This window comes from Polypterus senegalus, chromosome 10, assembly GCF_016835505.1.
Source record: "Polypterus senegalus isolate Bchr_013 chromosome 10, ASM1683550v1, whole genome shotgun sequence".
Classification (NCBI taxonomy): domain Eukaryota; kingdom Metazoa; phylum Chordata; class Cladistia; order Polypteriformes; family Polypteridae; genus Polypterus; species Polypterus senegalus.
In genome coordinates this window covers 128,931,531-128,957,130 of record NC_053163.1, presented here as the reverse complement: position 1 = coordinate 128,957,130, position 25,600 = coordinate 128,931,531, and the positions used below count along the sequence as shown (strand labels likewise).

Below are 25,600 nucleotides of genomic sequence, written 5' to 3'. Positions count from 1 at the left end.
AACCACCTCTTTCAACCTTCACAAACATATGCAGTTTTTAATATCTGGAAAAATTTGGAATTAACTTGCTTAGAGATCTTTATATAGACAACGCCTTTGCATCCTATGAACAATTACATTCCAAATTTAACATTCCAGCTACACATTTCTTTCACTATCTTCAAATCAGGAACTTTGTTAAACAGAACCTTCCAGATTTTCCTCATCTTGCACCCTCATCCATGCTGGAAAAATATTGCTCAATCTCAAGGACTTAGACTCCATCTCTACAATATATAAAATCATTTTACAATCCCTCCCTTTCAAAGATCCAAGAGGACACTGGGAAAAGATCTCTCAATTAATATATCAGAAAAGGAGTGGAAAGTAGCAATGCAGAGAATTCACTCGAGCTCCATATGCAAAGCATACAATTATACAACTCAAAATTATATATCGAGCACATCTGTCTCGACTAAAACTCTCAAAATGTTTCCAGGGCATGATCCAACCTGCGAACGTTGCAACCAAGTCCCAGCCTCACTGGGTCACATGTTCTGGGCCTGCACCAAATTAACATTATTCTGGACAAAATTTTTAATTACCTTCAGACAGCCTTGGACTCACAATCCCTCCTAACCCATTAACAGCTGTGTTTGGGGTTCTTCCAGAGGGTTTAAAGTGGAGAAAGACAAACAAATTGTGATTGCATTCACTACACTTTGGCACGCAGACTTATTCTGATAAACTGGAAGAACCCAAACTCTCCTCTTTAAGTCAGTGGGAAACTGATGTGTTATATTATTTGAAATTGGAAAAATCAAATACTCAGTTAGAGGATCTGTACAGACTTTTTCAAAACATGGCAGGATCTAATCAGTAATATTTTAAAATAAGTTCATAAAGCACAGAGAATTTTTATTTAGGTATTTTACAAGCCTTAAATTTTACGCGCTTTGGCTTGCTCTCTCTCAGGGTGGGGATCGATCTGTTCTTAATTTTTTTTTTGTAAAACTTGATTGCTTTGTATGGATTGTAATAAAATTAATAAAAATAAATAAAAAATAAATAAAAAATTTTCCCAGCCTATATATATATATATATATATATATATATATATATATATATATATATATATATATATATATATATATAGAGAGAGAGAGAGAGAGAGAGAGAGAGAGAGAGAGAGAGAGAGAGAGAGAGAGAGAGAGAGAGAGAGAGAGAGAGAGAGAGAGAGAGAGAGAGAGAGAGAGAGAGAGAGAGAGAGAGAGAGAGAGAGAGAGAGAGAGAGAGAGAGAGAGAGAGAGAGAGAGAGAGAGAGAGAGAGAGAGAGAGAGAGAGATCTCTTATTATAATAAAAAAAATCTTGGGAAGAGAGACAAGACGTCCCACGATCATGTCTCGTCTCCTTCCAAGATTTTTTGTTTATATATTTGTCCACTATATAGACAAAGGTATAGGGGCACCAACAGGGACTTTAATAACATTGCCTTCAAATATGTGCAGTCAGGCAGGTAATGTTCTCCTGGCATCCGACAAACCCAGAGTCTCCTATCTGACTGCCACTTTTATTAACTGCTTTAGACACCAAATCACTGGCCATACGTTTTTCAAAAAGTACAACCTGTTTTATATTTTATGACTGCCACCTTTTTAGACTCCAAATAGCTGGATACAATTTACAGTGTAGTTGGGCACATCTACATTTTTAATGGATACCAGCTTTTGCAAAAATACTTATCTTGAGTATAAACTGTCATTGTGACCACATCGAAGGATGCATAATTTTGTTTTATTTTTGTGGCTGGTACCTTTTTTTAATTCTGAACTGCTGCAGGCTCTTTATGGGGATTCCTTACTTGTACTAAATAGGTTTCATAACAGTAGAGCACTAAACATGCGGATTTTCATTCATTAATTACTCACTTAACTGAGTCCTTCATTCAAAGTAGCTCCTAAATAAAATATGCTATGTAGAAATGTTCTCATTATTCTGCCCAATGAGCCCTGGCAGCTGAAGTGACTTAACAGTCTTGTCCACTAGGCTACACACTACAGCATCAATGTTTACAATGTTAAGTTTTAAAAGTTTTTGTTCAACGATATTCTGTGAATTGCTTGGCAATGGGCCAGTTCCAGCCTTTAGCACAACGTTACTAGAGTAAGCTCTACCACCTCTGGCCCTGGGCTGGACTAACCCAACTAGGGTATGGATGAATGGACTTTAAATTTTTTAATAAAATAAAGCTCCACTATAAATTAATGTGGTGCACTTTGTATGTGTTTAAAAAAAAAAAAAAAAGTATTACACTTATAAGCAAAATTTGTTTTAAGACACTGTTTTATTAATTTGTGTTATAAGGAAATCTTTCAGCATCATCCTGTTCCATTCATGTTTGGTTGTTAGTTGAGGTGGTGGTATTGAAAACACGGTAACTTGAAGATACCCATCGTAATGTGTTGGTGGCAGATTGAAGTAATACTTAACATTTTTAAGTCATTCAGGGAAATAAATATTGAAAAATCAGTTAACTTCATAGAATTAGTAGTTTACATCTTCTTTATACATAGTACATGGTCATTTGACCCATCTGGGCAGAGCAAATTACTTCAGATTTGCTTTCACTAAGCTGTTTTTTTCTTTTCATGTTATATAACCTACTAGAATTAAGAACTGAGTCCTAATCCTGGGTTAAAAACACTATGAATGAATGATGGCAGGGTGAGTGAAAGAGGTGGAAGTAGCTATGGCATGCTATCATGCTTCATATCAAATTCTAGAAAGACATTTTAGTATTAGCTTTGTAATGCCAGAGACAGTGGTTAGTAAGTAAATATAGTCAATATTTAAAGTGCTAGTGTGTTAGGTGAAGCTTTTAATTAAACTTGCATTTGAGGATGGTGACTATTAGTATTTTGGGCGGCCTGTTTGTGTGTCTGCTCTCCAAATGTTTATTACCAGTCTAGCAGTTTTTGTTTATGAACCTATGCATCCATTTTCTGAATACCTTTGTACAGTCTTGCTATACTTTGTCTCCTTTATAGATTTATGATAAAAAGGTGCATTTTAATTTTTAAAACTATTAGTGATAATAAATAGTTTGGTTTTTAAGATTGGCAGAATGTTTAATTTACTTTGGTAACTTTCAGCCTGATCACTGTGACAAGAAAGTAAATGTGAAGCTAATAATTTATATTTTAACAGAAGCTCCCCTGTTTGTAGAAATGTTCTAGAAGGAAGTCCAGATGAAAGACTAAAAGCAGACCATTGGTCTTATCTTAAATATTTGTTAGAAGACGCAAATAAATAAGGATGTTTGAGATACATTATTATTTCAAAAAAAACATTTTGACAACAACTTAGTCCAATTCATGGGCTGTAGCCTTTTCTTGCAGCATTTGACACAAGTCTATTGCAAAGCCCACTCTCTCTCATATGGTACAACCACACTCTTACTAGGTTTAACCACTAACAGAGTGGATATCAGACTCAGTCCTGTAAACCCCGTTTGCCAGCAGGGTTTTACTCCACCCAAGGTGTTATTTTCGAGTGTCTGTGTTTGAGGTCAGTGTAGAGTTCATTTAGATTTTGTATGTAGCCAAAGATTTACTTCTCCTACTGACATATTCAAATTACAATATAAGCCAAATCCACTCGAAACATGTGTTTGTTTCCTAACCAAGTCAACATGAATATGGATTCCATAAACTGCAAAATTAGATACCATGCAATCACTTAAAGACCAATGTACCTTTTGGAGGCTCATTCATGCATACACATCATATGCCAGAACCGGTCAACTTCATATGCTACAATGAAGAGATGGGCTACAAAATTTTGTTGTGACAGAATGTCTCTTAAAGATGATTCAAGGGCTGGTTGGCTTTTCACATCAGTGATAGAAGGAAATGTTGCCACAGTGTAGTGAATTATAATGCTGAATCAAATATAGTACATGAAATGCTAAACCGTATATGGATTAGTTTGGGGTCAGTTGAATCGGTATTGGATTCCCTGAATTATTTTACTTTTGAAATTAAACATCACTCCATCCAGTGTTGCAAGATGAATCCTGAGTTAATGAATGGAACTGGTAGAAATTGGGGAAAGTATCTCATAACTCTGGATGAAGCCTGGATACTTCACTATAATTGAGAGAGCAAACCACAATCAGAATTTTGAATGTATGGTGATTCTACAACACCACAGAAATTCAATGTCCAAGTCAAAAATTATTTATAGAGTATATTTAAGGCCACAGACATGGTTTCCAAAGTGTTGTACATGAAAGTAAGGAATTAAAGTCAATGATTGTTAAATAAAAATTTAAAAAATGAAATAAACTTCAAAAAGTAAATGAAAAACAATAAACGGTTAACAAATAATTTGCAACACATGAACAACTAAAAGCCAGAGAGAGAAAATGTGTTCTCAGCAAGTAATTAAAAATTGACAGGTTTAGAGCTGCTCTTATTTGAAGTGGTAGGCTGTTCCAGGGCCAAGGAGCAGGCACCGCAAAAGCCTGATTCCTAATCCCTCCACCCCTCCAGTTCCTTTCACCTTGATCATGGTATTTCCTGTAGCAACTGGTTAGACAATCTTGGGGACTGAGATGGGGCATAATAGGCGAGGAGGTCAGAAAGATAAGCTGGGGCCAGACCATTAATGCTTTTAAAAGTATACAAAGGAATTTTAAAATCAATTCTAAGACTGATGGGAAGCCAATGGAGTGAAGCCAAAACAGAAGTGATGTACTCATGCTTACATGACCTAGTTAAGAGCCTCGCTGCAGTTTTGGACCAACTGCAGGTGAGAGAGAAGATGTCTTGCTAGTGGGCCTAAGTTAGAGAGAGGTGCACTGAATGGTCCAAGAAAAGACACAAACATCTACACACATTTTTTTCATTATATAGTGGGTGAAATTCATATTTATTCTGTGCCTAAAAAGGGCCCACATAACTGGTCAGTTTTATGCTATGACATTGACAACAATCAGGGAAAACTGGTTAAGCCAACATTGCATTAACACAAATTTTAGTTGGAGAGGATGTCAAACTAGATAACTGAAGTTGCCGATATGTTGCCTGAGGATGTCCGATTACACAACTAGAAATTGCAGGAGATGACAAATTGGATGACTCCATGACGACTTTCCAGCCCAGTTTCACATTTCCAAAGTATTGCAAGGCTGACCTTAGCCAATAGCCATTAACGTGCTGCCTGACATAGCCAGTGCTGTTCAGGTACAATTGCAGGCTTATTTCAGTCTGTCGTGGTACGTAAAATTTATCAGCATGCTTAGCCTCTCTTCGGTTTGTGAGGTCAAAACCACCCACATTCCTTATTCTTCATAGATCACATTATATATTTTGTACTTCCAGGTGAGCGATCATTGGTTGCCAACCCTCAAACACACAAAGTCAAGCCTGTTTGGTTTTGTAGCGACGAGTCACACACTGCTGTGATTGAACCAATTGTGTAATGTGACGGGGTCTTTAGAAAAACTGTCATCTGTATCATGATGGAACCCTTCCTTCTACAGCATTAGTTGTAAAGGCTGATATGCGATACTATGGATTCAAAGATGTGCCTCACCCACCCTGTTCTCCTGACATGGCCCTGTGTGAGTATAACCAGCTCCCCTAATATGAATGGCTTCTCTTTATGGGATATACTATGCCAGTGATACAGATGCCAAGGCAGCTACAAAAGAGTGGTTGTACAAGCAGTTCAAAACATTTAATCCAAGTAGCACCGAAATGTTTTTGTGAAATTTATAATAGGTTTTTTTTTTTTTCTCAGTGATTACGTGGAAAATAAAACTTATTTAGTTTTACTGACGTTTCTGTTTTTAGGTCAGGCTGAAAATGTGTGGTCTCCCTTTGTAACTAAATTATTTAAATTGGTACAGTTCATTGTGAAGAAATGTTAACATTTGTGCAAAGTGTTTTTGTTAATCCGTTTCCATTTGTAATCCTGTGTATCATACTGTAATTTATGGTAATGACTAGTAATCTCCTTATTTCCTTTATAGCTTTTAAACAGTTCATTTCCCCTCCTAATCTCTTTTTATTTCTGATGAAATGGCTCATCTTCTCCGGTCTTTCTTCTTAACTCATGAACTGACATCTGTGATTCTGTGATATGGAATTTGTTGAAGCATTATGTTGTTTTTAGAAACAGGAACAGAAATTTACATGGAAATAGCCCTCTTGCACCTGTTTATTCCTTTACTCATTGTTATATAAAAGTTGTCGAAACAAAATGTGTCGCTGTGCCTACATGGTGAAGATTCTTCATTAAATTAAAACATCAGCTTTTCCCATTCTCTTTCATTTATTTTTGATCTTACCATGTACTCTAATGAGCATTAAAAAGTGTTTTTTTTATTTAGCATTCCTTTACATCATATATAATGGGGGAAAATTTAATGTTGGTAGCAAAATAGTCTGTCTTTATTTATGATTCATTTATGGACTTGTGTATAGCAACTGTCACCATCCTTTCCAGTTGTATAATCTTGTTCTGTTTTTATTTTCTTTTCAGCTGGAAGCAGTCCGTTGGACAGCCCCAGGAACTTTTCCACGAGTGCCTCCCTTAACTTTCCCTTTGCTCGCAGGTAAGCCAGTCTTTTCAATGACAAGCACCTGACCATTGTAAGCTGCCCCCAGCCTCATCCCCAGAAGTTACTCCTTGCATCTGGTTTAGTTACAACAATCCTTTTTCTTTTGAGTAATGAGGAAAAAAATTGCTCACCATCCATCTGACTACAGTTGTGTAACTGTGCCTTTGTGGATGTAGAAAATTTGCACAGTTAAACTTGTATGTATTTAGTTAGAGAGGGGTTACTCCTTCAAAATCTATATGTCAAAGTGAGCATTTATTTATTTATGTATTTATTTATTTATTTATTTATTTATTAAATGATGCTGTTGGATGCATTACAGTGTCATCTCTTACATGTAGAGTACAAATAGTAAGTGGATGGACACTATTTTAATCATTCTGAAGATAGAGGAAAACTACAGAACTATATTTGAACAAAGCATAAAAGAAATGTATATAAAGAATTATTTTTCTGTGCCTTTTCTATAAGACATTGTTAACTTCTATGCCAAGATCTCTTGCAAGATAGTGCTATTTAATGGAAAGTACTTCTTATTATTATTATTAAGGGCTTAAAAAACAATAAGGCTGTTATATAGCCAATAACTCTCTGTATTCCAGGTAATTCACCAACACTACATGTTAACTGTGGGACAGTTATTGGGCTACCAAAGATAATGAGCCAGGTATAATTTGAATATAGGAGGAATAAGTGATTTATTTAACTTTTTACACTAATTGCACGGTGGAGAGGATTAAATTGCCAATCTAGTAGTTTGCAGACGTGTAAGGTTAGGTACCTGATAGGGCTGTGCGATATGACCAAAATCTTATATCCTGATATTTCATTTCATATCCCGATATCACGATATAGTACATTTTCTTTGTATTCAGTGAATAGTTTATATAATCACCACTCCTTTTTTCATTTAAATTAAAAAAATCAAAAATGAGAAGTACTCAACTTGTAATTATTTCTGTTTTTATTTAGAACATTTGAGCAAATGTTTGACTTAGAATGTAAACATAAAATGTTAATGTATCAAATATAAAACACTTTTCAGAAACAAATTACTAAAGGCCCAATATAAAATACTGCTATATAAAATGCCTGACATAAACAAAATGTGAACTGTAGCAGCAATAACTCTCACAACATATATTAAATATAAAAGGATCAAAGCACTAACAACTAAACTATATAAGGCCAATAAACCCTTTAAACAAAATAAATACAAGTCTAACATTAACTGTAAAAACCAAATGTAAACATTGTACTTCAAACTGTAGCAGCAATAAGGCTTACGACAAAAATATATTAAATATATAATATTAAATATAATATTTTTTAGGCTACATTCTAGTTAAATGTTAATTTGCACATCGTAGTGTGGCAAATCTCCGTTAATGAGTTACAGCTGACTGCCCCGTGCGTGGGACTGGACGGCGCTAACGTGTTGATGCCGTCCAGCCCCAAGCACGGGGGATCCGCGTAACTCGTTAACGGAGATTTGCCGTGTTAATGCAGTTGTGGCGTAAACGTAATTTTAACAAGATTAACGCTGACAGCAAACGCTGCAGGGAAAATTATGCCTTAAGCAAATTGTTTTGGTAGCAATTAATCTTCCAAGCTTTTAACATGCTCGTTTAAATAGTACCTTTACAACTGTAATATCCTACGTGGCCTGCCTCTCAGTTGTAAAATCTCTGCATGCTCGCTCACGCGTTTTTGGCGGAGGTGTAGAAGAGGTTTGTCGTGTTGGAGTCTGTGGTAGCGATCGGTTTGCAGCATAATTTGCACAGTACCGTTTTCTGGTCCGTGTCAGACTTTTCAAATCCAAACCATCTCCATACTACAGAGGTAGCCCTCGTTTAGGAACAAAGTCCTTCTGTGTGGAGCTACCTGGTGTTGCCTCGCCTTCATCAGCCATGCTAGTGTGTCTGCATCCACGCAGGCCATCAAAACAATGAAAAAATATTGCCGTAAACAGTTTATTTTACACACCACGAAACAAACGATAGCGTAATGTGCAGCGATAGACGTTTTCATATTGTCATCCGATATATATCGTTATATCAAACAGCCCTAGTACCTGATGTGTTGCTCAGTTTACCATAGAAGCAATAGGGGTATCTACAAGAGAGAATAAAAACATCTGGTTGTGAAAGTTGATGGGTTATTTGATTGCAGTTTTCACAAGCAAGTTAGTACTTACTGTCGTATACCTTAAATCATTTTTGAGTGGCCTAAGAAAAATATATATATATATTTTATATAAAATATATATATATATATATATATATATATATATATATATATATATATATATATATATATATATATATATATAATATTTTTTTATATATAATTTTTATATATCTATACTAATAAAAGGCAAAGCACTCACTCACTCACTCACTGACTCATCACTAATTCTCCAACTTCCCGTGTGGGTGGAAGGCTGAAATTTGGCAGGTTCATTCCTTACAAAAGTTGGGCAGGTTTTATATCGAAATTCTACGCGTAATGGTCATAACTGGAAGCAGTTTTTCTCCATTTACTGTAATGGAGATGAGCTTCAACGCCGTGGGTGCGGAGTTTCATGTGACATCATCACGCCTCCCACGTAATCACGCAGTACATAGAAAACCAGGAAGACCTCAAAAAAGCGCTTAAGAAAACATGCATTATATAATTGAGAAGGCAGCTAAACAATAAGAAGCGAAGAGTGACATATACAACCATATTCATGAGTTCTGCTACTGAAACAAAGCACATGTAAACCTACACTTTAAATTAAGTTCATAGACAGGCTGCGCTGGCGCTTGTAATTTAGTGCCTGCCCATATAAGGCCGTCCGTCAGCGCAATCCAATAGCAAACTGCCACGGGTAAATATTCACGGGTGAAGGACTGTGCTTATGGAGAGGAAGATGAGATGGTCAGGGTGGTGTTTGACACAAACTCAGCTAAACTGCGAGAGAAAGTTTTAAGTGCCAGGACTAAGGTAACATTAAATACAGCCATGGACATAGCAGGAGATGGCACCAGCACAGCTGGGAACCTTCGATGCATGTACACCGAGTGGCTCACGGAACTGACGAGTGCACAGATAAAAGGCAACAGTTCCAAAGAGCTGAACAAAACCAATTACACAATTGAAAAGGCAGCAAAAATATGAAGCGCCTGATAAGCATATTCATAACTCCAGCTACTGCGGAAACAAAGCACACGGTGGAAAAAGTCAATGTCCCGCTAAAGGAAGACAGTTTAAAAACCCGCATGCAGTGTGTCAGGTCTCAGATAAAGAAGAAGACGAGCTGTTTATTGATGCAGTAAGAAACGAATCGATGAATGAAACCTGTCATCTTTACAACGATTGACAAACACGGAATGTAACTTGAACACAACACATCCTACAAATACGAACCTGATTGAAAGAAATAATGATAATCAAATCCTTGATGACAGCAACACTCAGTAACACTCACAAAACAAATACTGTATATTGACAGTCATGTTACGCTATTTTTAAAATGTTCCCTTTTCTTTTTCTACCTTTTTAACACACTACTTCTCCTACATACGGGTATATATATATGTATATATATATATGTATATATATATATGTATATATATATATGTATATATATATATATATATATATATATATATATATATATATATATATATATATATATATATATATATATATATATATATATATATATATATATATATATATATATATATATATATATATATGTTATATATCCCGCTTCTACATACTAATAATGGATACTTTATTCGCCATCAATGATTGTTTTGGTAAAGCCATACTCAGTGTATTCATTAGATGAACGGTAAAAAGTAAGAGCGAGGGAGGATGACTCATTGAGGCATGCAGGCTGTAGTGCTGCCAACTCTATCTGAATTGCGCGATCACATTTGAAAAACATATCTTTTCAAGTTCTATTTAGTCCATATGTGTCAAACTCAAGGGTCATAGGGCACATCCGCCCGGCGTAATTATATCCGCCCATGAGATCATTTTATATACTGTATTATTGTTATTAAAGCCCGGTATATGAAGCGCTGGTAACACAATAAACTACAGATCCCATAATGTAGCGCTTCAGCTGCCTTGCATCAGGGTAACCTGAATGCAATTCAGAAGATACAGAAAACAGCATAATTAAATAAGAATCTGACACTTCAGCGGACGCTTTACCCGTGCACAATCACAAAGTGATTTCAAGTGAAGCTGCTTTATGGGAGACACAAATGCACCAGTTCACCTTGCCCCACTTTCCCTGTTGCCAAGTACTGTTAAACCAAGTCGCCACTACGGTGTTCCCAACACGCACTTTGCTGATAAACTGAGCGCACTGCGCACTGAGTTTGCACGGCGCTTTGGTGACTTTGATGAACAAAAAAAGTCCGCCTACATGCGGCTCGAACCTTGTGCATGTTTGGTAGCACATATCTGTGTGAGAAGCTCTTCTCAGTGATAAAGACTAACAAAACAGCACACAGGAGTCGCCTCACTGATGAGCACCTGCAATCCATCCTGAGAATCTCCACAACACAGAACCTCACAGCAAACAGAAACGAACCTGTGGCCAAAAAGATGCCAGGCGCCCAGCTCTAAAATGACATATGAGCAAAGACAACTGAATGATTTGATTTGTTATTGCACGTAAGAGCGGAGTCAACCGCTTTAACAAACAGCGTATTGCACTGATACTGAAATAGCTGTGTGTGTATATATGTAGATATGTATGTATATGTATATATATGTGTGTGTGTGTATATATATATATATATATATATATATATATATATATATATATATATATATATATATATATATATATATATATATATATATATATATATATATATATATATATATATATATATATATATATATATATATATATGACAACAACACTCATCACTCACAACAGTGACAAAACAATTACATTGACAATCAGGTTATGTTATTTTCAAAATGTTTCCTTTTCTTTTCATTGCTTCTTTAACACACTACTTCTCCACTAAGCTGGTATTTTGCTAGTATATATATATATATATATTTTTTTTTTTTTAATATATATATATAATACACGCACACAGGTGCTGGTCATAAAATTTGAATATCATGACAAAGTTGATTTATTTCAGTAATTCCATTCAAAAAGTAAAACTTGTATATTAGATTCATTCATTACACACAGACTGATGTATTTCAAATGTTAATTTCTTTTAATTTTGATGATTGTAACTGACAACTAACGAAAGTCCCAAATTCAGTATCTCAGAAAATTAGAATATCAATTAAGACCAATGCAAAAAAAGGATTTTTAGAAATGTTGGCCAACTGAAAGGTATGAACATGAAAAGTATGAGCATGTACAGCACTCAATATTTAGTTGGGGCTCCTTTGGCCTGGATTACTGCACCAATGCGGCGTGGCATGGAGTCGATCAGTCTGTGGCATTGCTCAGGTGTTATGAGAGCCCATGTTGCTCTGATAGTGGCCTTCAGCTCTTCTGAATTGTTGGGTCTGGCGTATTGCATCTTCCTCTTCACAATGCCCCATAGAAAAAGGTCAGGCGAGTTTGCTGGCCAATCAAGAACAGGAATACCATGGTCCTTAAACCAGGTACTGGTAGCTTTGGCACTGTGTGCAGGTGCCAGGTCCTGTTGGAAAATTAAATCTGCATCTCCATAAACTCTGTCAGCAGCAGGAAGCATGAAGTGCTCTAAAACTTCCTGGTAGATGGCTGCATTGACCTTGGAACTCAGAAAACACAATGGACCAACACCAGCAGATGACATGGCACCCCAAACCATCACTGACTGTGGAAACTTTACACTGGACCTCAAGCAATGTGGATTCTGTGCCTCTCCTCTCTTCCTCCATACTCTGGAACCTTGATTTCCAAAGGAACTGCAAAATTTACTTTCATCAGAGAGCATAACTTTGGACCACACAACAGCAGTCCAGTCCTTTTTGTCTTTAGCCCAGGCGAGACGCTTCTGAAGCTGTCTCTTGTTCAAGAGTGGCTTGACACAAGGAGTGCGACAGCTGAAACCCATGTCTTGCATATGTCTGTGCGTGGTGGTTCTTGATGCACTGACTCCAACTGCAGTCCACTCTTTGTGAATCACCCCCACAGTTTTGAATGGGTTTTGTTTCTCAATCCTCTCCAGGGTGCGGTTATCCCTATTGCTTGTACACTTTTTTCTACCACATTTTGTCCTTCCCTTCGCTTGTCTATTAATGTGCTTGGACACAGAGCTCTTTAGCAATGACCTTTTGTTTCTTGCCCTCCTTGTGCAAGGTGTCAATGGTCGTCCTTTGGACAACTGTCAAGTCAGTAGTCTTCCCCATGATTGTGTAGCGTAGAGAACTGGAATGAGAGATCTTTTAAAGGCTTTTGCAGATGTTTTGAGTTATCTGGCCGATTAGAGTGTGGCACCAGGTGTCTTCAATATTGAACCTTTTCACAATATTCTAATTTTCCGAGATAATGAATTTGGGACTTTCATTAGTTGTCCGTTATATTCATCAAAATTAAAAGAAATAAACATTTGAAATAAATCAGTCTGTGTGTAATGAATGAATCTAATATACAAGTTTTACTTTTTGAATGGAATTACTGAAATAAATCAACTTTGTCATGATATTCTAATTTTATGACCAGTATATATATCTATATCGATGGAGATGGATAGATATATATATATATTAGCCAACCCGCGGCATAATCAGGCTGGTTTTTTTTAATGATTTTTAAGCACAGGGAGAAAATTAACATTTGAAAAATTGGTAATGTAATAAATCAGCAAGAAAAGCAACATTGTAACAATGCACAGAACGAACCAACACACAATTGTCCGTGACTGAAAACTGGCGGACCATCCTCGTGCCTTCTCCTGCCAGACGGAGGGATGGGGGTGCACGGCATGGAGTGTTGAACGGGAAGAGAGAAGAAGAACGTCCATTCAGCTCTGTCCGTCATGCTAGTCTGCTGATTTCTCGTCCAGTATGCACTGCCTGCTCATGTGGCCACCTCCAACTCGTCACTTGAGTCGTTGGCTGCTTTTATATATATAATCCACCAAGACATCTGACCACGGTAGTCGCGAGGTGGGAGGGGGTTGTGTACAAAAGGCTGGGACGCAACCAGTGGGAGCGTATGAGTCACACTTAGTGGGAATTCCACGGTTTGCAGCCCGAATGGGGTTCAACGGCTTACCCACGCCGGGTAGACACACGCTCAATGTCATGTATAATTATTCATTGAATGCTAAACACTTCTGGAAAGACACGGTTGACTAAAACGGGTTGGTGTGAGAATACAACAGTAAGTGAATGAAAAGATGGAACTCTGGAGAGAGCAAAATACAACACAATAGTGAACCTGCGGCATAACAAATGCTGCGTGGCTCAGACGTGCATGTGGACTCATACCACAGGTGAAAAGGACTAACTGGGTGGTCGGTGAGTTTTTGCGTCCGGGCAAATGGGCAGGCAGTGTGGACGCCGGCCGGTGAAAAAGGAGTGTTGGTGGGCAGGAAAACGTCTTCTGCGTTCCTGCAGGAGCATCTAAGAAGACGCATGTTTGTCGTGGATGTGAATAACTTTATGTAGCGTGTAAAACAGTTTGCTATGGTGCACGCGGTCGTGTGTCGTAACCGAAAAGTTGGTTTTTAGACTGCTTACTTCATTGTGCTTTAACCTCAGTTGTAAAGGATTGTTTTAAGGATCCCATGGGATACCCCTCGCAAACCGTTTCACACGCTGCATATGGCGATTCACCTCCGCGAGAAACATTTCTCTATGAACAGTCAACGTAGCTCGGAGGTGCATGACATGCAGATGACATTAACCTGACCTGCACTGCATGTGGCCTCTATGACAGACGAATATAAATGACGCCATTTTTTCTGTGTCATCGTCCGAGTTGGTGGGCGTGGTTCCTTCCTGCATGCGCCAGAAGTGTCTCACTTGTCGGCGGCTTAGTGAATCCACGTCCCTTCTGGCGTGCTTTCCATGGTTTTCTTGCCTTAGTGAATTATATATACATATATCTCCCAACAGAGCTCACCAGTCCAGAATAATATTCAGTCAAGTTTTGAAAGTCCCTAAAGTGCCCCTCTCTAGCACTCTACTTGTAATTTATTCCGTGTGTGTACAGTTGTATGTGTGAAGATATACTTTCTAACATTTATGCAAGACTTAACAAATTTGAGTTTGTGTCCCTGTGGTCTTGTTGATAAACTTAAACAACTGGGATCCATCATATTGATTACTTTCATAATTTTAGCTTCAGTTATTTCATTATTTAGCCTGTTTGCTTAAACCGGAAAGGTTCAGCTTCTTCAGTTTCTTCAAATTCTTTTTTCATATTGCACGCCTTGCAGTCTCGGCGTCAGCCTCGTCACTCCTCTCCTAACTTTCTGTAGCACTGCTATGTCTTTTCTGTAATGTGGAGACCAAAACTGTAGTTGGTGTTCTAGATGAGGCCCCTGTAGTGCATTATATAGTTTTATGCATAAACTTCCTTCATTTACACTTTACACGTTGTGCCTTATAACCTAAGATCCTTTTAGTCTTTTTAATGGCCTCTGTACAGGTTGTAAATAGTGACAAGACCACTATGACTCCTAGGTCCTTCTCATAGGTTTTAGTTTCAAAATTTCTCATTGTGTATTTAAATTTAACATTTTTTATTTAATCTATATAATACCTTACATTTACTTACATTAATTTCATATTCCTACACGCTGCACCTTGAATCCCCACTGCTTTTTGTTTATTGACTAACCTGTTTCACATAAATAATATATGTACCTCTGTGGTCTCATGCTTTTGTTGCTTCTTCATAGAATAATGGAAGATTGTTGAAGCATAATCTCACCCTATTAATCCATGCTTACTGTTCCCTAGTATACCTTGTGGTGCACAATCTTTTTCTTAATATTTGCTTCTGTTACTTTTAACTGTGATGCATGTTAAGCTTACAGTCCTATAGTTGGTTCAGGCTAATCACCCTTTTTTTATAAAGGTATAATATTTATCAGTATCCAGTGTGCAGTGATTTTTAAAAAATAAGTGTCAATGGGTTTATAAATGTACTCACTAATGTAATTGAGCATATTTTGTCTGGTTACAGCGATATGTTACATTCTAACTTATTTAATCTAAGCAGCACTTCTTCCTATACAATTTCCAAATAACTACATTCCTAAATAGATAGTCCCTGTTGCTGCTGAGATGATATCAACTTCAGACAAATGCAAGTTCAGAGCATTTGCTATTCACTGTTTGTATATCGAAGTTCACCCTTAACTATTGTTGATGCACTTCTCCTCATTCCTGACTAAAATGCTGAAAGAATTAAGACTATCTTGCCTTTTCTACAGTATTTCTCTTGGCTGCCTTTTAACTTTACCAGTATCCTTCTATTTGTAAATCATTGCTGTCTTCTCGTAAGCCCTACAGTTAGTACTGGAATTATTTACCTTATAAAATTTGGACAACTGTTTTTGCTTATCCAACTTCTTTTTTAGTTCTTTATTTATCCACCTTGGAGATCGCTTTAATTTCTCGCTACTTTTAAATTCCACGACAAACTTACCGTTAATTTTAGTAAGGTAATTTTAACATGCTCCAGTGCTCCTCAATGACTCCACTCTTAAAAGTGGAGCCAGCTATTCTTTCTTTAGACTTTGCCACATCTGATCAAAATTTGCCTTACTATAATTAAAACTTTTTGTTTTTTTTTTGTGTGGTGCCAAAGCACTATCAAGGGCATCACTTCTCTTGTGAAAAGAATGCAGATAAACAGCATCAACTCAGGGAGGTAGAGGCAAATTCGTTGTACCACTTGAACATGACTGAGAGAATAAAACTGAATAAAAGAAAAGCTAACTTTTACAAGTAGCAAACATTTACACTGGTTGTTAGACTCAAATCAAATGTACAGTATGTTTTTATCATAGAATAGTAATAATAGCAGCTCGCTGCTTAAATCTGTGAGAGCCTGAGGTCGAACCTGCAACCTCTTGATTACGAGGCACCAGCCAAGTATACATGTCAACTTTGTGTCGATTGATATTTGGTCTTGGGTGTTTACTCTTTAATAGCAACCTGTAAGTTGAATGATTTCTTTTTCTTTGGTTATATTTTGAATAAAATGCACTTGTCGTCTTGTATAGAGTAATCCCTCGCTATATCGCGCTTCGACTTTCGCGGCTTCACTCTATTGCGGATTTTAAATGTAACCATATCTAAATATATTTTACAGATTTTTCGCTGGTTTCGCGGGTTTCTGCTGACAATGGGTCTTTTAATTTATGGTACATGCTTCCTCAGTTTGTTTGCCCAGTTGATTTTATCTCGCTCTCTCTCTGACATTCTCTGCTCCTGATGGCGCTCCTTTGAAGAGAAGGTATGTTTGCATTCTTTTAATTGTGAGAAAGAACTGTCATCTCTGTCTTGTCATGGAGCACAGTTTAAACTTTTGACTAAAGGGTGTTATTTCATGTCTAGAGGGCTCTAATAATGTTAACAGTGTGGGAGAGTTTATAAGGGCTTAAAATATATAAAAATAACCATACAAACATATGGTTTCTACTTCGCGGATTTTCATCTATCGCGGGGGGTTCTGGAACGCAACCCCCGCGATCGAGGAAGGATTACTGTAATACATTACTACTGTGGCTGTCCATTTCTGTCCAGGATTTTAAATCACCTGTAGCTCGCGGACCATTTAAACTATTGGTACACTTTTATACTATGTGACGCCTACTATCTACTTTCAGGATGATGATTGACCTCCAAGGTTATTCATCTTTTTATTTTTTTATATTATTATAGAATCGACTCTCAGCAGCGGCCAGCAGGGCGGCTGTGCGGCGCGTCTGTACGGGCTCCGTTCTCATCCTTACACCCTTTGCCATCACTTCCCCTACCCCTACCTCTTCATTTCTTAAATCATTCTTGAGGCAGATTAAAGGCTTAAGTGAAAAATTAAGGAAAACGTACTAAGTAATTGCAACACAAACACTGACTTAATCAGTTTTAACTTGAAAGATGCCGACGAAAGAAGAGAAGACGCGGACTGCTAGGGAGGAGAAAAGAAGAGCTGCTCAGCAAGTAGCAAGCGCATCAACCTCTGAGTAAATAATGGTAAATGTACAGAGAAACAGCATGAAAACTGAGTGCTCAAGGCAAGTATATTCACTGCACATTATTGTGCAGTGCACCGCTACTGGTTTATTTGATATTTGGACTACAGTTTTCACACATTATACTCTTCACGTCCGCATTTTGTCATTATTACTATAACATGAAAAAAGTTTCTGTTTTAGTTATGTGTTCAACATTTCTTTCCCTATATTTCCTTTCATCCTACATTTACCCAGATTGTTGTAGATACAGAACACACTTGAAATGTATGTATTCCAAATAACAATATATTATTTACCCTATGCAACTCCGTACACCTCATACCCAGAGAAATCAGACTTCAGCTCCGAAAATTTTGCATCTGACTTTTTTTTTTTTTCTTTATTTCGCCTTATACAATTTCTTGTATTAGGAATTTGTTAGATTTCGCATACCCCTTGGGGTCAGAGCGCAGGGTCAGCCATTGTACAGCGCCCCTGGAGCAATTACAGGTTACGGGTCTTGCTCATGGTCCCAGCAGAGTAGGATCTCTTTTGGCAGTGACGGGGATTCGAACCGGCAACCTTCTGGATACCTGCACAGATCCTTTGCCTCAGAACCACTGTGGGTGGTGGGATAGCAGGCTGCTTGTGCTGATTGACACATTTGCAAAACAGATGCTGATGATGAGGTGCGAAGGAATTTAAGGTGGCCCAGGATTACAACTATTTTTGTAGGCATCAGGGATTCTATTGTTAATTGTGGGCTGGACTTTTCCAAGTTAATGTGTATATTTGTGTTTAGGTTTCTCTCATATCCTTTTGTGAAACTAGCAGTGCTACCCGTCGAAGACGGTTTGAAATCTAAATAATCAACATAGGCTTATTTTAGATTACAGTAATCCCTCGCTATATCGCTTCTGACTTTCAAGCGGCTTCGCTCTATTGCGGATTTTATATGAAAGCATAACTAAGTATACAACGCGGATTTTTCGCTGCTTCGCGGGTTCTGCGGACAATGTGTCCTTTTTACTTCCTGTACATGCTTCCTCAGTTGGTTTGCCCAGTTGATTTCATACAAGGGACGCTATTGGCGGATGACTGAGAAGCTAACCAATCAGAGCACGCAGTTAAGTTCTTGCCTGCTGAATGCAGTGTTAACCAGGAAGTCTCGTCTCGCTCATTCAGCATCAACGTGTTTCTCTGTGTAAAGAGTTGTGCTCTTTTGTGTTTATCTTTGTGCATAGTCAAGCCCTTCATTATGGCTCCAAAACGATCTGCTACTGCTTCAGGGGCCGTGCCCAAGCGCAAACGGAAGATGTTAACGATTGCCGAAAAGGGAAACGTTTTGGATTTGTTGAAGGCTGCGATTCTTTTTATTTAAAAAGTAGGAAAGGAATATAAGATCTACGGCCGCAGTGTCCTTTTAACCAGGGTGCAAAACGAGCTGTAAGTGGATGTAATAAGGCAGTAACCTGGATGGAATCTGCTTTAGGGATTTGGATTGAAGACTGCTAGAAGAAGAACGGCAGTGCTACACAATTGCCTGAAGTGTCTCCTTTGGAAGAACTGTAACGCTCTCCTTTGTTGTGCAGTAAAATTAAACTCATTGTTATCGGACAAGTCATCGTGTCATTGTTGGTGAGTAACCTTAAATAATTTTCTACTTACAGTACTTAGTACATGTACGTACGTTTAGTGTCACTGTACACACATTTACTGTATACTATTTTTCTTGCATTGTACGTATTTATTGCTGGTGGCCTGTCTATCGTAATGGTTGTAACATATGTGATATCGGAAACACTCAATATCTTTAAAATAATATTTAGGTTTTACTGTATATAAACCGTGTGTTTATATACATAATTTCAATGAATCTTAACTAATATCTAAGAGAATACAAAGGGATTATGCTGTATATAACTGCGGGGAATATTTATAAACAGTGTGGGAGAGTTTATAAGGGCTTAAAATATATAAAAATAACCATACAAACATATGGTTTCTACTTTCATGATTTTTCCCTATCGCTGGGGTCTGGAACACAACCCCCGCGATCGAGGAGGGATTACTGTATTTTAATGTCATTTTGATTTTTTTTGCCTATTTTTACATTTTTTTTTCTTTCCTACCCTAGCAACCAGACAGACACACTGACATAAAAACATTTGTCTTTTTATTTAAGGTGGATTCTAAACCTTGTCTGTCCTAAACTCTGACCCCCCTCCTCCAATTCCTAAGTTTAAACAAACCTCAATTAACCTACTAACCATCTCCCCAGGGCATTGTTTGCTTCTCCATTTTAAACATTTACTTACTTTTGTTTTTTGTAGTCATTCTCTTTATCCAAAGCGACTTACAAAATTTGAGATACACATAGTTGCATTTCTTTTTTGTTTTTCCAATTTGAGCTTAATCAGGTAAAGTGACAGTCTCAGTAGTGGAATGTGAACTTAGGATTTAAAGTCCAAAGCTGTTATACTACTCCATACTGCCAGTTAGTTGTTATCGCTGTCTAAGGAGTTTTTGAGTAGTTACTAAATCCAGTGGTTCATTTAACTTTTTCAACAGCACACAGTTAATGTTTGATGGGTGTGTTTTATAAAGACATGCGATTGTGTGTTATTAGCTTAAGCATATTGTGTTTTGCCTATATTTATGACTTGGATGAAGATCGGATCATGTTTTATAATCAATTAATGCTGAATACCAGGGTTCAAATACTGTACTGTTTCTTGCTGCTGACTTGCTACTGCATGATATATATATGTACTGTATGTATGTCCAGTGTGTTCAGAAAAAATTCAGACCTCGTCACTTTCTGCACATTTTTTGTAAATTTAATTTGAAATGGTTACATTTGCCATTTTGCTCATCAGTCCAAACTCAATAACTCATTATGATAAAGTGAATCATGTTTTTTTTTTTTTTTAAAGGTTTGCAAATATATTCATTTCTATAATCCTTGTCCCATAAAATTAATTGATCACAGATTGACTTCATGGTGTAGGCACATATCACTGATGATCACTAGAATAGGATGTACCTGAGCCACATTTCAGGTGTCCTAGCAATGGGTCTGAATACTTGTGTCAATGTCATATTTCACTTTTTCCTTTTAATTACATTTGCAAAAATGTCTAAACTTTTTTTCACTTTCTCATTCTGGGTTATTGATTACTCCTTGATGTGTGAAAATGAATTTAAAAGATTTTAGCACAAGGCTGAAGCATAACAAAATCTGAAAAAAGTGAAGGGACCTTGAATACTTTCTGGATACACTGTGTATGTATATAGAGTTAAATAGATTGATTTATAAGATCATTATTGTCATGCGTACAGAGGAAAACCAACCTGAAACCCCCTAGAGAAACTCCATAGCAACAGCCCAGCCACTTCTTAATTTAAAAAAAAAAAAATCTAAACATATATTGTGTTTCCTGACTCTGATGGTAAATCCAGATCCCTTCAAAGCTCCATGGCAACACTTGGTATCCAAGGAAATCCATACACAGTATGTGAATTCTGAGGAATCAGCCCTTATGTGAAAAAAAAATGAAATCACAAAAGACACAAAGAAAGAAAAAGTAAAAGTACCTAATTAAAGTACTGTATATATAAATGTATGTAGTACAATAAAATAATTATGGATTCTAAAATTCAAAACCTGAAATTGACATTAAAGAAGGTAATTGATTTTTAATGTGGTCTTTAATTTATAACAAACTTATTGTAGCTGTAAACTCTAATTTGTATCTAATTTACATATAATTTTTTTAATTGAACACAGAATGCTGCAAACTTAGTAGCTACTGCTTAATATCTTACACCTCCCCCTGTGCCTCAGGTATTTGGATGACCTCAACTCTGAAACTTTTCAGTTAAAAATGAAGCCAGTGTAAGAAATATTCAGAAGTTATCTGAGGGCTCTCTCTGATGCTGCGCAGCTCTCAAGTGTGGAGATTTAGTTTCCCATTTTAAGAGATGGAGTTTGTTCATTGTGTCTGTTTTGCGATTCATTGGTGGCTTTGTTTAACGGATTCTTAAGTGTGAGGCATGTCCTGTTGGTTGCCTGTTGTCTTGGTAACTGTGGTGAGTCGGTTACATATGGTATAGCCTGAGTGACTTCGTTGCAATGTGTTTGTTCTGCTGTTCACTTGCTTTGCAATAATTTCTCTGGCTTCGAAGTATGAAGAGTAAATGATGCCTCTTTGAGAGAAGGCTGTGCAAGTAAAAATTATGTTTTGGCAGTTTTCTTGTGTAGTTTTAAGTAGTTTTTAATTTAAATTATTGCAATATCATTAGTGAATTTACCCAGGAATTTACAGAATTGTGTCAGATTATTTATTTTTTTCAACTTCCTAAGCCTCCAAATGGTACATTTTCTCATCCTCTATAATAATTATGAATTTCCGTACTTGTGTAATCCAGTACGTATCATAGACAGAAGGCCATCCAGGAGCTTCTGGTGCAAATAAATAAAATATTCAAGTAGATTAAAACATGGGGCTGAAGAAGGTAAACATTAGACAATATTAGTTCAACTAATAACACATTTCAATGCTTAATTTTATAATGATGTTACAGATTTGGTTAAAGAAGCATTCCTTTGTATATTTCTAAGGCTAGGTTCCCATATGATATGATGATGTAGTAGCTATAAGGATACAATAATTCGACAAATCCACTTTTCAGTAGAATATAATACATCGCTGTCACAATTCAGTACATCATGGACACAGTAAAAATAAGTGTGTATTTTATAATTTCATTTTCACAATGTAAAACAGTGCGCAATATAAAAGTGTAAAGTTTGAAGCCTAGAAGTAAAACCAGGTATTTTAGCCTAACCTATTCTGAGTAGTTTATTTACAGCATATGTAGCACACAGTAAAAGCAGTACATGGTAATGGAACAAAAACCGAAGATATCATCTCGGCTCAACAACATAGAACTGCACCATTCGGATGTTTTTTTTTTCTCACAAACTGTTGTTTGGTTTTTTACTTTTTTTGTGAAAAATTAGTTTATCCATTTTATCTCCGAAGAGGAAAGATCTGCTTTCTGTGATGGTGTTCTTTGTTTCTTAGATTTATAACAACAAAGGCAGAAACAAGCTTCTTACATTGTAATTCAACATTATGAAGACTTGTATCTTGAACTTTATGGAAAAAGATTACTCATTTTAGGATCTGAGAGACATGGCGTCCTATATATGTTGTATGTAGATGATGATGATGGGTATATGTCTTCATAGTTTGATAATATAGTGTAAGACGGGTGTCAAACTCCCATCCTAGAGGGCAGCAGTGGCTGCTGGTTTTCCTTTCTTGTTACTTTCTTCATCAGGGACCAATTTCTGCTGTTAATGTACTTCTGTTACCTTCATTTTAATTGCTGCCTTCTTAAAAACTCCATCCTCTGATTTGATTTTTTTTCCCTTAAATGGCTGCCAAACAAAAATGAGACGTGAAGTGAGCCAACAGACGTCCGACTAACTCCAACTTATTTCTCTCCAACCAGTTTCTTAATTAGAAAACAATTCTTAAATCTCTTATTTACCTCCTTGGCTTGCAGGTGCTCTCATTCTGCCATAGCAGACATTTTCAAAAAAAGTTGATTTTCTTTTTTCCTAAGAGAATCATCAAAATGTTTCTTGGAACTAAACAGATCAAGATTAGTGAGACATTCACGTTTCTTTATTTTCAGATATTGTGTGATGGACACAGATTAGCGGGTCATGTGATGGCTCAAATTGTGTTCCATTATTGTTTGACTGCCCGTTAAGAAAAAAACAATTAAGGGGTCTGCATCTTAAATAGCAAGTCAATTACAAATAAGGCAAAAGGAGCAGAAACTGGTCACTAATTAAGAAAATTGTTAGAATTCATCCACTCCTGTCCTCCAGGATCAGAGCTGGACACCCCTGGTGTAAGAGATGTTTGTTTTATAGCTTTTTAGAAAGTCTAGTTCCAGTGAAGGGGTTGAGACCTCAGAATGTGTTGACAGTTGACGATCTCCTGATTTCAATTTTTGAGGACACCATGTCTTAAGTTGACATTTGCACATCCTGCATGTTATATATTGTGAACAGTTTACAACTAATCTGACCTTGTTACATTTTTGACTTTGGAAGCTATTATGTTCAATTGTATTATTACAAATCGGAGGCTGTTGTAGCTGAAATACAGCTGTATGTATATATGGAGTTTGTGTCTTGCAGAGTTATGGCCTGTCATGGCCTCACTGAAAATAAGGCAGTAACCAGCTCTGGAAAGGAGTCGGTCTGTCACAGGCCGTATTAAGACATACTAAAGCAAATTACAGTTGCCGGATACATAAATGTTCATATGTGTATAAAGCCAGAGTAGCTAGAGAGATCCCATCAAGGCACAAACAGAACATCCAAACTTAACCTAAACAGAAACTGGGTAATTATTTGAACCATGACTTCTGGAAACATGGGGCTGCAGCAGTAATTAATTAGCTGATATAAACTGACAAAAAAAAAAAAGATCTTCAGTGCAAATACGCAGCATTGGCTGTCCTAAAAGGGAGCAGTCTGTGCATCATATTCATCATTTTTGGGATGTGATATATTTGTTGCATTAATCCAATCTATAATAACTGCTATATTCTTATGTGTGCGAGTTGTCATTTAGCTGGTTTGGCTGCATTTGCCTTTTTGATCAAGGGTGTCCTCATTTCTCAGTTTCTCTGAAATGTTGCATACGTGTGGGTCAGAGTTGTGGCAAATATGCCCTGTTAATATTTCTTTTATAAATACAGATATTTGAATGGGATGTTGTATCCCCACATTTCTAGCTTCTTTTTGCACTTGAGGCACCAGATCCTCACAGATTGAGCCTGAAGTGGAATGGGAAATTCTGATATTAAATGAAGAACTTTGGCTTGAAAAACACTAAACTTATCCTTTCAAATTTAGATAGTGTAAGCTGCTGCAACATGTGTGATCATACTTGGCATCAGTTCTCTCTCTTTCTCATATAATGATTGCCCTTGTTGGTATGTATGAACTTAAAAAGGGATTTTCTGTGGGGTTTTATGTAATTGAGGCCTAGACAATTTAAGTAAATCATGAATGGGTAGACAAGAAGACACTTGTTTAAACCAGAAACTGTGATTTACAGTTTGGGAAGCAGCCCGGACACAGACAGGTACACATTGTTTAAGCACCCAACACACGTTTATTTACACAATATTTACAAAGTAAAGCAGCACACAACCCACACTCATCCCCAAAGTCCAAGCCTCACCACAATGCCTCTTTTCCTCTGTTCTGCCTCCACTCCTCTCCTCCCGAGCTCTGTCCTTATTCCACCCGACTCCAGCCATCGAATGGAGGGAGGCGGCCCCTGTTATGCTCCAGGTGCCTCTCGATAACCTTCCACCGGCCCTCCCAGGTGTGGTGGAAGTGCCGGCTGTGCACCCCGAAGCACTCCGGGTGTCCCTGGTCTCCTTCCCCTCAGCACTTCCACCACACACACTCCTCAGGCATCTAGGTGCCCCCTGGCGGTGACCATGGGCCCCAATAGGGTTGAGCTTCAATGCTCCTTTCCCATGCTCTCCAAAGCCACAAGGGCGATCGCCCGCTTGTGTTCTGGAGGAGGCATAATTCCTCCTCCGGTCCTTCTGGGCGTCCTGGCTGCGTACCACCCCCAGCCGCTCGCCACATCAGTCTAGGACCTTAGCCCATCTGCTCATTTCTATGTGTGCTGGTTGTGAGGAAGAAGTCTTTTAAGCTGATAACTTTAAATAAAATAAACCAGTTTGAAACAAATGTAGTGTGACCTGCTGCACTGT

At 37.3% G+C, this 25,600-nt stretch overlaps 1 protein-coding gene across 8 annotated transcripts in view; it reads left to right on the top strand.

Moving 5' to 3' along the window:
* The window catches only part of mast3b (microtubule associated serine/threonine kinase 3b), a 198,735-nt gene that overhangs the window by 102,518 nt on the left and 70,617 nt on the right, over positions 1–25,600 (top strand). For all 8 annotated transcript variants that reach the window (XM_039766609.1, XM_039766604.1, XM_039766608.1 and 5 more), the window contains one exon: positions 6,530–6,602. In XM_039766609.1, the coding sequence (XP_039622543.1) occupies positions 6,530–6,602 (73 nt within the window). The remainder of the gene's footprint in view (positions 1–6,529; positions 6,603–25,600) is intronic.